General features: G+C 50.8%; 5 protein-coding genes across 5 annotated transcripts; 3 read left to right on the forward strand and 2 right to left on the reverse strand.

The window, feature by feature from the left end:
- Nucleotides 1-1,449: 1,449 nt before the first annotated feature.
- On the forward strand, nt 1,450-1,911 carry ColSpa_08392 (beta-glucanase; the record flags this gene model as incomplete). Its single annotated transcript, XM_049274604.1, has 1 exon — nt 1,450-1,911. The coding sequence occupies one exon, from the start codon at nt 1,450-1,452 to the stop codon at nt 1,909-1,911; it is 462 nt and encodes a 153-aa protein (XP_049130561.1).
- Nucleotides 1,912-5,254: 3,343 nt separating this feature from the next.
- Nucleotides 5,255-5,767, forward strand: ColSpa_08393 (pectate lyase H; the record flags this gene model as incomplete). The annotated part of the gene is made up of 2 exons (XM_049274605.1): nt 5,255-5,540; nt 5,610-5,767. 2 exons carry the CDS (start codon nt 5,255-5,257, stop codon nt 5,765-5,767), a joined length of 444 nt encoding a protein of 147 aa, XP_049130562.1.
- Nucleotides 5,768-6,299: 532 nt separating this feature from the next.
- On the forward strand, nt 6,300-6,494 carry ColSpa_08394 (uncharacterized protein; the record flags this gene model as incomplete). The annotated part of the gene is made up of 1 exon (XM_049274606.1): nt 6,300-6,494. One exon carries the CDS (start codon nt 6,300-6,302, stop codon nt 6,492-6,494), a length of 195 nt encoding a protein of 64 aa, XP_049130563.1.
- A 2,924-nt stretch (nt 6,495-9,418) lies between these two features.
- Nucleotides 9,419-10,574, reverse strand: ColSpa_08395 (epoxide hydrolase aurD; the record flags this gene model as incomplete). Its single annotated transcript, XM_049274607.1, has 2 exons — nt 9,419-10,202; nt 10,255-10,574. 2 exons carry the CDS (start codon nt 10,572-10,574, stop codon nt 9,419-9,421), a joined length of 1,104 nt encoding a protein of 367 aa, XP_049130564.1.
- Nucleotides 10,575-11,069: 495 nt separating this feature from the next.
- Nucleotides 11,070-11,915, reverse strand: ColSpa_08396 (multidomain esterase; the record flags this gene model as incomplete). The annotated part of the gene is made up of 2 exons (XM_049274608.1): nt 11,070-11,800; nt 11,855-11,915. 2 exons carry the CDS (start codon nt 11,913-11,915, stop codon nt 11,070-11,072), a joined length of 792 nt encoding a protein of 263 aa, XP_049130565.1.
- Nucleotides 11,916-13,202: the final 1,287 nt, after the last annotated feature.

Here is a 13,202-nt window from a genome sequence, read left to right on the forward strand (position 1 = left end):
CATCAGCAAGAGTGACTGGGCAAGGTTCAATCACACGAACACATCCACCACACACGCAGGTCCATTCAGCCCTGGACCCACCAATGTGCAACTCCGTCCAGAGACAATACTCCCTGGTTTCACAAATTGCTGACCGGTGAGGTTCTGATGGTCAGATCCATCCCGAAGTACCTTTTCTGACGTGAAAGGCCACGAGCCAAAGTGGCCAGTCGGCGAACGCGCGTGACCCCCGGCAGTGGGGTCGGGACCGTCCGTCAAGGGAGCTGCCGCCGCAGTCCAATCTCGATGACAAGGATCTGGCCAAATGTAGTCATACCTCCATCCCCGGTTCATCGTGGAATCCTTCCATGGCACATAGGTCCATCCTCGTGCAGCTTCCACAGTCGCCACTGTCCGCCGGCATTGACTTGAGGCAATCTAGAATGTGTCGCCCAGTAGTCCCGAATGATGTCGAGTCCCACGGCTTTTGTCGGTGGCAAGCTTCTATGTGCGTTGGTTTTCCTGGAAACTGGTATCGGCTGGAATTTTTGATGTCGATCCAGCCAACCTGGGTGTCTGCATGACAGCGCCACATCCGTAAAACTGATAATCTAGCCTGGAAGACCCTTGAAGTTATGTGCTTGGCTTCTTAAGGATTTTCCAGGGTGACTTTTGGATTCTGCAGTCGAGAATGCCCCCTGGTGGCTGGCGAAATCACATCACACTGGCTAGATCGTGAGTGATTTTCCTCCCTTGAGAAGCTGCACGACCCCTCCCTCACCTGCAACCTGCAAACAATGCCATTCGCCTCCTCGCATTCCCTCGCGTTCCTTCAGTCAGCTCTAGACCCACGATGCAGGGCGTCGGGGTGGTTTAATGATACGACATCTAGGCATCGGCGCTTCCTTAGGGTCAACCGCCCGATCATGACGTGTGGAAGACAACGCTCCTGGATAGGGTTCACGATGCAGGAGTGGTGAGAATTCTTAAGTTTATAAGTAGGACTTATCTTCGCAAGTTTAAATAGTCTTGTTTCCAGCCACTTATCTTGATCAGACAGAAACTCAAGCCGAACATTCTAAACCACATTCATCATGCGTTCCTTATTCCTCGCATCTGCAATCTTTGCAGCCACCCCAGCGCTGGCCCTGATCCGCTCGCCCCAGCCAACTTTATCCAATGGCCAATATGTTGTTGGAGGATTCGGATATGCTAACCGAGCAGTCTTCGACTTCGCTGGAAGAACTAGTCTGCCCGACGGCTTGTATGCCAGCACCTGGCCTATTGGTGACACACACAAGTTCGACGCCTCCAATGTTGTTGTTGGTGGAGGTTACCTGAACTTGAAGGTCCCTGGTGGTCAGCGCGCAAAGCCTTACAGCTGTGCTGAAGTATCCACAACCTTTGACAACATCAAGTACGCTTCTGTTCGTACTGTTGCCATCCTGAGCGAGCCTGCTGGTGTCTGTAATGGTAAGCAAACTGTATCTTGTCTACGTCGATATCAGTAGAGCACCTTGTTCTAATAACCCACTAGGCGCGTTCTTTTACAAAAACGACACTCAGGAGACTGACATCGAATGGTTGTCTGATGCGGCTTCCCTTAGCAACCAGGGAACTCGCAAGCTCTGGTTCACCAACCAGGATGCTGACCTCAATGGCGTCAAGACTTACAACGCCGTTACGCCTCCTGCTAACCCGACCACGACTGAGCACGAATATCGTCTGGACTGGACCCCCGGTCGTGTCCGTTGGTTCGTTGACGGCGTTGAGATCTGGAACACTACCAGCGACGTCCCCAACACCACCGGCCCATGGGTCTTCAACAATTGGTCCAACGGCGACAATGGCTGGAGTGCCGGTCCCCCTGCCATCCAGGCCGACTTTAAGATCAAGGATATTTACATCTACTACAACACCGCTAGCGCGTAACCTAGAACACGAGAAGCTTTGAGCTGAGATAAGCTATATGGCGAATTCTGACGTATTCGGTGGTATCAAAAACAGAATGAATACAGCATCAGCATCGAAATTTACAAAGCGATTGAAAGGGTCCGAATTCTCATATCGCAACATCGCCATTTAGCTATGTCTCTATTATTGTCGAAGATCTGAAAAAAGATAGTAAAATGCTTATCTGTCATTCCCGTTCCACATAAAGTCCCCTTTCTTAATATTAAACATGTGCCACGTTTTATTCTGCCCATTTAGCCCGCACATTGGCACCCACTTCATTCATCGATATGACCTTGCGCGGCTGACTAACGAATAAACTTCAACAAGCATTTTGGGTCTCGAGTTCTCATACTAGATTAGAAAGATACGCTATCTTGCCCCGTCCTTTAGCGAGCTTCTTCACCATCCTCGTGCTCTATAATTTCACAAAAAACTCTCCCTAAAATTTTATTTTTCGGTGCCGTTATGGAATGGTCCTACGTCAGACATAGTAGACCTTCATGAATAGAATGCAAATACATGGTCCGCTCGTAAACATATTGAAGGCGTTTCGGAGGCTTTTAAGATCAGTAAGAACCTTTACGGACCTATAACGATATACATAAGATCATTTACCATAACTCACAATCTCTAGATAAACAGAGTTGCTTCTTTGAGGGAGCAGATCGGCGACTGATTTCGATATGCCTCAGACGTTTTCTCTGTCTTCATAGGCGCTCAAGCTAAAACTCCTACGTGTGTGTCACTGATTTTCATGCTTATATTATTCTAGCATAGTCTCGACTGACTTGTTATGTCCCCGAAGAGATATGTTGGCTTTGTAAGGTTTTTTTTTTTTTTGGGGGGGGGGGGGGGGGGGGGGGGAGTGGGGAGGGCTCGCTGTGACCATATATACATCAGGAGACAGGGAAATTTGCACCGCAGATGCTTCAAGCACTTTCTAGACAACCCTGTATGGGCTGACATAACACCCATCATCCTGCTTTTTCCTTGAGACAGTTTCATGGAACTTGAGTCAAAGTCGACTCGAGGCAATTTTAGCCTTGCATCGAGGCACCCAACACTGGGCCAGAAGGAACCCTGGACTAAGTTTAGTTCCGTAATAGCGCTTCTCGCCGGCGTTGAGGGCGCGAAAACCACCTGCAGTACATCCATCTATACAAACAACCTAAATGGCTTCAAGATGAAAGCGTACATGAAGGTAAAAAGCGGAGAGAGGACCCGCCCCTTGCATTACGCCCGTGAAGAGCCTGCATATCGTCCGGGGACTTTCCAAAGACGGGGATGGTGACACCTATGATCTAAAACAACTGCAGCTTTATGAACGAAGATACCATCGGATGGCGTCTTATATGCGGTCATCTTGCATCTTCTGGCAGCTTTTGGAGTGGTTCGTGCTAGTGTTACTTGTGAGATAGAGATATCCGCCCCAAACGTTTAATTGGGTCCCATAGCTTTGGATGCAGAGGCACCGACGAACTGACACTGTGCATGAAGACGTTTGACAAAGGCCCCAAAGTGGCAGGGTTGGCCTAGGTTGCCTTCGATATTGCAGTGTACCTGACGATCTCACGATTTTCGGAAAGGCAGCATGTATCCTTGGAACATCAACAATTTTCACACGATTCAACAATGAGTATCCTGAAGTAGGCTTGGTGCTGTGGTCCAATGACCGGGTCATTCCTCTTGCCCGTTCGATTTCAATCTCTATAAACTTCTCACCTTTAGGGTTATATGGCCGGATGTAAGCAGAACACCTAGAGAACATCATTCGAGATGGTGATATCGTTATGACAACGATGGTAGACATGGGAAAGGATTCCCCTCCCAACAATCATGCTCTGCCAGTAAAAGTCCCGAGCATCTAGACATATTTACATCTCATATCGCATATTGATATACAGTGACAGTCCGTTCGCAGGCAACATGTAAGGGCTACTCCGTGGTTGGTGTTAGCACCCAATTCTGTAATGTAGATCTACAAGTTGTGGTTAGACCTGGAATAAGTGCCTCACATTGCAAATGAGATTTGCCATTGGAGGAATTTGACTTGAGAACTGTACATTCCTCTCGGCCTAAGCAGAATGCTTGCTGGTGCGGTAAAATGTTAAGACAAACCGATGTCGAGACATCGTCCAAGAGGGACAATCAGGCAAGCCAACTCACTAGCATGGGTCGACAGCAGCGCCGCAGGTTGCCAAGTAATATTCTCATGTCTCTAGTGGTGGCATCTCAGTCAAGCAACCCAACCATGCGGAGACCGCTTAGACTGTTGACCCGTGGCAAGCATATGCATCCCGTCACAACGCCACTCTACAAGTTCCCCGCCTTCGGGTTTTCGTCGGGCGAGAATCATTCTTGGGCCATGGTTTGCTCCGATTTCAAGTTTGAAATAGCGAGATGTGACGCTGATAGCATGTCGAAACTAGGCTGTTGCATCCTTTGCAATGAGTAAACATTCGGCAGATTACTTGTGCGACGTGTTACACAGGAGGTACTATACGTTACTGAGTTGCAAATCATGATATCTTCAATCCTGTCCATGACCAATTCCTGCCACCGGGCCATGTAAGATGCATCAATTTTTTCACATAAGTTGCACGATCATCACATAGAACCCTGCAGACTCATCAAGACTATACGATAAATAAATCAAAAATTTCCGTCCTCGCAAGATCGACGCTCGACTTTACCCCATCATCTCCAACAACGTCAGGCCAGCCTCTACCCCGCAAGATTATCGGCCAATCCAACGAAAATTTATCGAAGCACAAAAAGGCCAAGCCTCTATCGTCTGGGGAAAATCCCACCTCTCTCGTCTCCGCAAAGGCGGTGGAAGGTGTGCGGGTCCGGGGTCGCACCGCTGGGCTGGGATGAGGTCTGGTGGCTAGCTAGCCAGCCAGCTGGGACAAGTATCTCATCTACGCCAAGCTTTGCCAAGGGACTTGTAAGCACGTTCGTGAACAGTGATTCACGGGATTTTTCAAATGAATCTTCCGTTGCAAGCCTCTAGCTCTTCTTCCATTTGCATCCTGGCAACCTGCAGCAATACCAATGACTAGTGATCGGAGCTCTGTTAGCTACGTAATCAAGCAGTGACATAGCTTCGCGAGCTTCAACAGTGCAAGAGCGTGGTCTGAAATTTTGGTGGATTGAGGCTATATAAGATGTACTTTGTTCGCAACTCCTCTTGCAGCTAGAAAGTGGTCATAAGCGCGTCACACTTGCCAATTGAGTCTGGACATCTTTGTTAAGCCGTTCTACGATAGCCTCTCTGATCGACATCTTTGCATCAAGCGACTTATACAAATCATTCACCATGAAGCTAACCACTGCTTCCCTCTTCTCTCTATTGACTGCTCTGACACACTCTGCCGCCATTGAGCGTCGCCAGCAGGGTGATGGACCGAGTGGCGGTGCCGATGCGACTCAGGGCGACCTCGGCGAGCGACCACCGCCACGCTTCCCCTTCCCCATCACGAAGTTCCCAGTTGCCAATGAGACCGTCGTTTTCACCTCAGCCATGTACATTCTTCCCGGTCAAGTCTTTGACGGTGGAATGAAGCGCTACGAGCGTGTTGAGGGCAGTTGCAGCGAGCAGGCCGGTGAGTCCAGCTCAAGAAGGGTGCTTGAACATTGAAGAACGATGACTGACTTTTTACTCTTGTACTTAGAGGGCACTGACGCCGATGCCGTCTTCAACCTCCTTCCTGGTTCCACCATCCGCAACGTCATCATTGGCAAGCATCAGTCTGAGGGGATCCATGCTCTAGGCGACGCCTGGGTCGAGAACGGTAATATGACATTCCTGCCTTACAAAGCTGCCAATTAACGAGAACGTAGTCTGGTGGGAGGATGTGTGCGAAGATGCCCTTACCTCGAAAGGCTTGAACACCCAACTAAGGGTTATCGGTGGAGGCGCTCGAAATGCAACCGACAAGGTATATATCAACATCAAGGGACTTTTGTGTCTAATAAGGGTCATTTCCAACTATATACGTGTACTGACTTTGCTCTAGATCTTCCAGGACAACTCCCTTGGCGGAAAGTATAACATTACTGGGTTCTATGCTGATGGCTTCGGAGTTTGTCTACCAACATCTTATCAAGAGGATCTCAAGCTAACGTTTTGAAAGACTTTCTACCAGTCTTGCGGCAATTGCCTTAATCAATCTAAGAGAAATGCAACAATTCAGAATGTGGTAGCGATCGGAGGCAATCGAATGGGCATTGTGAGTGATTTCGAGGCAACGGCAAGCTTTTGGGGCAAGTACTAACGTTGTCGCGTGTTTTTTTAATAGATAAACCCTAATTATGGCGACGAGATTAGAATCAAGAACACCCAGTTGAAAGATCTGAAAGTCATGGTCGACAAGGAAATTGCCAACAATGTGCAAACAGTTCCTTATACAATTGGAACCGGACCTGACGAGAAGTACGCTCTATACAACGAAACGAGGGATTCCATAACGGAGTGGGACGGTACTGTTACCAATGCCTACGTGCCTGACGAGCCGTATGAGTGGCTCGAGGCTTATTGGCCCGATGGTTTCAACTAAACCCAGTGGAATATCATATGGGGTTACAAGTCGACAGATGTCACATAATGCGAAAAGCCCATATTAATGCTTACTTTAGATGCTTTTCTATGATAAATGATCCTTTCGGATAATAAAGTCAGATGCTGCATTTACTTGTAATGTTGAGAGTGGCCGATTGACTGCTCTGGAGACTTCCAGTGCGGATGGCCTCTATACTGGCCGGGCCCGTTTCCACTTCATCCCGATGCGTCCGCCACAGTTTGGTCTTTGAATTCGTAGCCCTTGAGAACAGGGACGCCCATTGACCATTATAATTTCTTTCGAAATTTCGTTTGCTCTATCTTTTTCCTTTCTTTGGTTTATTTACATGCCGGTCTCGGATTTTCAAGAGCCGCCGCATCTTAAATAAAACCTTGAGGAAGGCTTTATGCGGAGCGATTAGTAGCTCAAAACATATCACGGCACGGACATCGTCATTGAACGGGTAACACTCAACCTTGTCGGGATATCTTTTTAAATCGAAATATGGGTGTTCGAGAATCCGGTCTATGGCAGAGTAAAAGGCCTCCTCTTAAGAGTTAGTAATGGACGACGTTCGTGTGGAATCAAACACCCCTTGACCTCCCTGAGTGCCAACGAAGCGCTGCTGTCCCACAATGTCTCACTGTGCGACCACCCAAAAGCCACCGGGTAAAGACCGAAAATGCGCACTAACGAATCGAAGCTCTCAACTGAGAAACATCTTCCAGGGGCTTCACGCCGATTGGTGTCGCTTAGATGCTGAGGGGTTGTTAGACCAAAAAGTACATGCAACGTGGAGAGACAGTGAGCAAACAACAGTTCGTAGCAAGAACCCGAAATCGAAGACATCGGGGAGGCGCATTGACGAGCAAACGCGTGCAGCGAGTAGAGAAGACCATTGTGTTTTCTCGAAACTGTTAACGGTTCATACCAGTCAAAGAGGCTGGTACCGCTATCGAAAACGGCGCTGACATCATGGGATAGATTCCGGTAAAGTTCACTTGTCAAAAAAGGCCATGGTCCAAGTGCTAAAGTGGTTCATCAATCGCCAAGCTCGTATCGAATTGTCTCAATCTCTGAGATTTCAGCTCAAGGGGGAGGAACGTCCATCAGTTTCTTCTTCAGGGTTGATGCAGAAGGATGTTCATTCACGGAATCGGATGCAAGCTTGCAACACCAACCTTGGCGATGTGCCCCGACAAACATTCCAGTATAAGACAATGACCCACGCCATCATGGTCAGTGTGCAAGGGGTGCTACTTATCCAGGCGCCCCGGCTCCCTCCTCTCTACGATTCTGCCCAGCCATTGCGCTTTCCCGACAACGCGCGCGCGAACCGTCACGTCCTTGATCGATTCTCACTACGCCAGTCGCAAGGTTTGGTGGGGGCCACCGCGACAGAAACGCACCTGGTAACTATTGGGGGAGGAGAATGAGGGAAAAAGAAGCACCATGAGCGCTCCAAACCCCTTCATCACAAACGGAACCTGCTTCCATGGGCCCGGCAAGGAGGTGAAGGAGTGGTTCCCTTGTGGCAATGCCATACTGGGAGACAAAACCTGCTGTCAGGGCGGCGACATGTGCTTGTCGAGCCATGCTTGCTACAATGGTCGATTCGGAATCACGTATCTTGCTGGCTGCAGTGACCCCGAGTACCGCCATCCGAGTTGTCCCGATAAAGGAGCATTTAATGGTATGTTGCCTTGATTGAGTCGTTCTTGAAGTGGGATGAGCTGACGAAGGAGTCGACACCTAGATCAACCATGGGCTGGCCTGGTCTATTGCAACGGTACATCAGAAGAATGGATTGCCTGCGAACAATCCGCACGACCCACGACACTCACATCAGCAGACGCGTGCTGGTGTCCACAAACATCCCGAACTGTTGCCTTTACCGACTCTTCGATACTCCGTAACGTCGTACAGCTACCCACAGCGCTGGGAGGAAGCGTGATATGGCAGCCCGGCTACGTCCCGATCCCAACCCAACCAGACACAATACCAACGCCTACAGCTGCCCCGACAAGTATGCAAACAACAGCAACGACAACCGGATCGAGCTCACTGCCACCATCGACCGAAACCGAGTCGAGGTCAGGGGAGGCACGCGCTGGGCTGACTCCGGGCGCTAAGATTGGTATCGGCATCGGGGCAGCGAGCGGAAGCGTGTTCCTCATTGCGGTCCTGATATATCTCTACTTTGCCCGACGCAGGTGGCGAGACAGGACATTAGCGGAGCGGGAAATTGCAGAAATGAACGGACCGGATCCTGGCTTTGGAGGGTCGAAGAGGGATTCTCGCAAATCTAGCGCGAACACGGAGCAAACAGCAGAGCTGGAAACAACCGTGGCGCGGCCAAGGTCAGAGCTGGATAGCACTCCGGTCCTAAAGTACGGCCATGGCCACGACAGTTTCCCAGCAACGGGAACAAATCCAATTGGTCCGATTGCAGAGTTACCTGGATAATGATTCGAATAGAGGAGGAAGAATAGAGTAATACCCAGAGAAGATTAGATTAAATACATTGAGTAGGTTCTTTTGACAAAGCCTCGCGCCACTGTGCGAAACTCAAAAGAGTATTATCCAAGCCGTCAACTAGTGGCGTTGCCAGCGTATGAGTTCAAGTTGTTATGTCCTTTGCAAAACGAAGAGTTCACTAAAGGCACCATAAGATTTAGGCCTCAAGTTCGTAGGGTCAGTAACTCATAGTCAACAAGTATTTTCATTCAATTTCGTATCTGAGTCTCAATGTTTCCAAATAGCAAGTTACGCCTGGAGCCGTCCGAAACTATCGTACAACAGAAGCTAGTCACAGCCCTACAAGTAGGACTGTCTCATCATTTCAAAAAGAAACGCGATTCAAAAATACGCCGCATCCTGAGCATCAAAATTCCCAGAAGAAGAATAAGATTGCTCACATCCTAGCCAGTCTTCTTCTTTCCTCCGACATTCCGCAGAGATTTGACATCCCGGCCCCAAACAACAGCCAAAGTCGCACCACCAGGTCCAAGGACAGTAGTCCACGTTACCAACTTCCCGAAGTCCGTTACAAGTCCCCCCATACCCTTCCTCTGATACGCCATATACAGGATCCAGCTCCACGTTGCCGAAGACGCGCACCACATATCCCATTGTAGAAACGCCAAAGTCCCCCTCTCGACCGATGCCATCTTGGCCGTAGAAAACGGCGACGGAGGGACGAACATCTCCTTCAGGAACTCGATTGCGGGCTGCGGAGCCCATTCCGAGGTCCAGAAGACGTAAGCGAGAACACCATATGATGTTAGGGCGACGACTGGAAGGGTGGAAGTATAAATTTTGCGCAGGTCTCTGGCCCTGTTTCGAGCGGTTGGGGTTTGGGCTTTGGGCACTACCCCCAAGGCACCAATGGCCTGAGATAGGATGAATTGCGCGATGCCAGACCACAGCGGGAAGGCCTGCCAGATGGCGAGAAAGGCCTCTTGTGTGTGCGGAGTGATAACACTGGGGGACGGAAGCGCCGCCAGTAGTGTTGGTAGGGCAGCACCGATGGTTAGAGATCCGAGTAATGCTCGGGCCTGAACGGGATCGATGGATATTGCCGCCGCGAACGCGTCTGGGCCAAGAGCATCTGGAATGGGGGAAGTGTAGATGTGGACAAGGAAGTATACGGGGAGTGTGACGCCGATAGTGAAGACCTGCCATGCCAGGCCCCAGAACGTCGTGCTGCGAAGATATCAGTCACATCCTGACCCGGGAGATACCCATAAACACTCACTAAGAGATCAGTTTCCCCCGGTTACCAGCCCTCAAACCTTCGGCCTGGATAATTACATGTATCGCCATCAATTGGCCAATCATGAAGATGCAAAACAGACTGAGAGTAGGGTCTTTGCCGGCGACAATTGGCTGGAAAAATCGCACGAGCATGGTCAACAGGCCGTCCAGGGGCTTGAAGGAAGTGAACTTGATCGGCTCCTCGCGGAGATGCTCCTGGATGACGTCAAAGAGGCCATTAGTGGCGGCGAGGTCGTTGATGGCGACCTTTGCGAAGTAGAAAAGGGAAATAAATACGACGGTGAACATGGCTCGAGCCATTTTGATTGAGTGTAGACCGGAGAAGGGAGGTGTAGTCGCAATATCGTCGTTTCTCAACTCGCGGTCATGTATGAGAAATGGAGGCGGCTGGGAGCGAAGCTCACCGGGATTGTCGGGGATCAGCTGACCGACCACCTTCGTCTGATGATGCATCCGCCATCAGCCTCGGGTAACAGGTGGATAGCCGTCGGCAAGAGGAGCAAAGAGCATAGGTACATACGATACAAACTCTGTTCGCCGATTCGACTTGTCTGGTTGAAAAGCTAGGACGTTTTGCATCTGATGCGTATGAACATTGAAACTACGAATATTGAAGCCTTTTTGCGGTTCCCCAACGCCTTTCATGCACCCCCAAGATGATGCAGTAAATATTACAGATAATGCGTCGCAGCGTATCATGCTGTTTTTGTCGCGCCAACTCTATGTGCTTGATGAGTCTGGATATCCGGCCATCAGGGCTATGATGCGATGCAGAGGCGCAATCTTCTTTAATAGTCAATCCGAACTCTTGCTTTCTGGCAGCGCCTGGGGAGACTCCAGCCAGCCGCGCGACGCAGCGTCCTTGATGCTCGCGAACCAGACGTTGGCCATTTTGACGTAACCCGCATCGCTCGGGTGAGTGCCGTCGACGAGGTCGCCCATCAGAGGCCCCTTGTCGGAGTGCATGTCAGCAAGAACGATCTTCTTAGACAAGGCTTGCTGCTCCTCAATGAGCGTCTTGTACTGCTCGTTGACCTGGAGGACGCAGGCTTCGGTGGTGCTGTTTCCGTTGGGGAGGAGCGTGGACAGAACAATCGATGCCCTCTTAGAGGTGTCCCAGATGTATTCGAGCATCTCGAGCATCCGGACGTGGGCGTTGTCGGTGTCGAAGGATTGTGCGCAGTCATTCGTGCCAGCGTTGATGAGGACGAGGTTCGGCAGCGTCGTAGGTACAGATATCTTGGCCTTCTCCAAGACCTCCTCGATGCGGAAACCCGACCATCCCTCGTTGTCGTTGTCCTCCATGGTGCCGTTGGGGTGGGAGCCCACCATGTCTACCGGGTTCCCGTCGGCGACTAACAGGTTGCGCAGCGCCAGTCGGTAGCCGTTTCCGTCTGTAGATTTCAAGCCGTATGTGATTGAGGCGCCGAGGGGCATGATGCGAAGGGAGACGTTGCCGCCGACGAGGATGTTGAAGTCGGCTCTTGGATGCAGTGTCGGGTAATGCTGCGCGGGGGCGGCGTATACTGCTTGTGTGTTAGTGGCCGTTGGAGAACACCAGGAGCATTGGAAGGCCATACCAGCAGTGGTAGAGGCCAAGAGCGTGGCAGCCCAGCGGAGGAGAAAGTTATTGGTATGCATGATGGAGGTGATATGACAGTGAGATCGGGGTGGCTTGCGGCTTCGGACAGCGAGATAGGCAAGTGACCGGTGTGGAGGTTCAACACAGAGGAACGGTACGGAACGAAGCTTCACGATGAGGCACTAGGGCGGTGGAGGACGTTAAATACAAGGCGCCGAGTGAAAGGATCGGGGTAGCGTCGAGAACATGGGCTCATCACTGGGAAACGGATCGCATTGTGCCAAGGACACCCCTTGGGGCATCCCGGTACCTTACTTGTCCTGACCGTCATGCTTGCACTGTTTGCACTGCTTGATCTACCTAGTTCAAGGAAAGCCGCTTCAGAAGGATCGGACGGCTTATTGCGATGTTTATTGGGCCGTGGCCACGTTGGAATTGCCGAGTGGACGGGAAGGGGGTGACACTAAGCTGCGCAAGGACGCGGGGTGGTCGGACAAGGGTGACGGGGGGTAGGTCTGGATGACATGTCAAGGCGAGAACTAGCATAGGGGACGGGACGAAAATGAGGTCAGTAGAGCGGGATATGGAAGCGAAAGGATTGTCGAGCCGGCGGAGGAATGGTGGTGTTGTCATACGTGTGATCTCGCATGAGGTATGTTGGAGTATGGCCCGACCTTCACTCTATGGACACTATGAGATGAAGGGCACCATAATCTCATGTACTGTACTTCACGCCGTGGATGGCTCTCATAGAATCGGAGAAAAGGGACATCGGCAGCGGGCAAGCCGCCCAACTGCCAGGCTTCTCATCTTAGTGTCGGCATCTGAGAGTCGTGTTTAAACCCCGAGTGCAACTCCCCACAGAAAACCAAAGTGATGTCTCGCAGGGAAAAGAGAACTTTGTCCCGCATTAGGCACCTGCCAACTGTTTCATCACCCCTGTTGTGTCTCTGTCTCCCGCCTCGCTTCTGTCGAGCCACCGCCTTCTCCTCTGCGAGCTCGGCCAGACAACAGAATCTCATCTCCTGTGGTCAGGACCTCACACAGGATTTCTGGGTTTATACTTCTCTCAGTCCGTTGGGATGCACTTTGGCACTGCAATAAGAATAAAGGAGGGAAGTGGCAGGGTGAGACCGGAGGTGAGGAGGCTAACTGAGTGAGGCCCGTAGGTGAGATCTTGGCACCCGTGGCGGATTTCTAGAAGACGGGTCCTCGTGGTGCTGTTTTTGGCGTCAGCCCGCAGCCTTCGCTTCAACCCCTCCATCCCTGACCACCCTCTTTTTCCAACTCAATCGACTCAATTCACGCCTGAGATCAGTGGCTTGCATGGAGTGGTATTGTCCGAA

This window comes from Colletotrichum spaethianum (genome assembly GCF_022836535.1).
Source record: "Colletotrichum spaethianum MAFF 239500 DNA, contig22, whole genome shotgun sequence".
NCBI lineage: Eukaryota > Fungi > Ascomycota > Sordariomycetes > Glomerellales > Glomerellaceae > Colletotrichum > Colletotrichum spaethianum.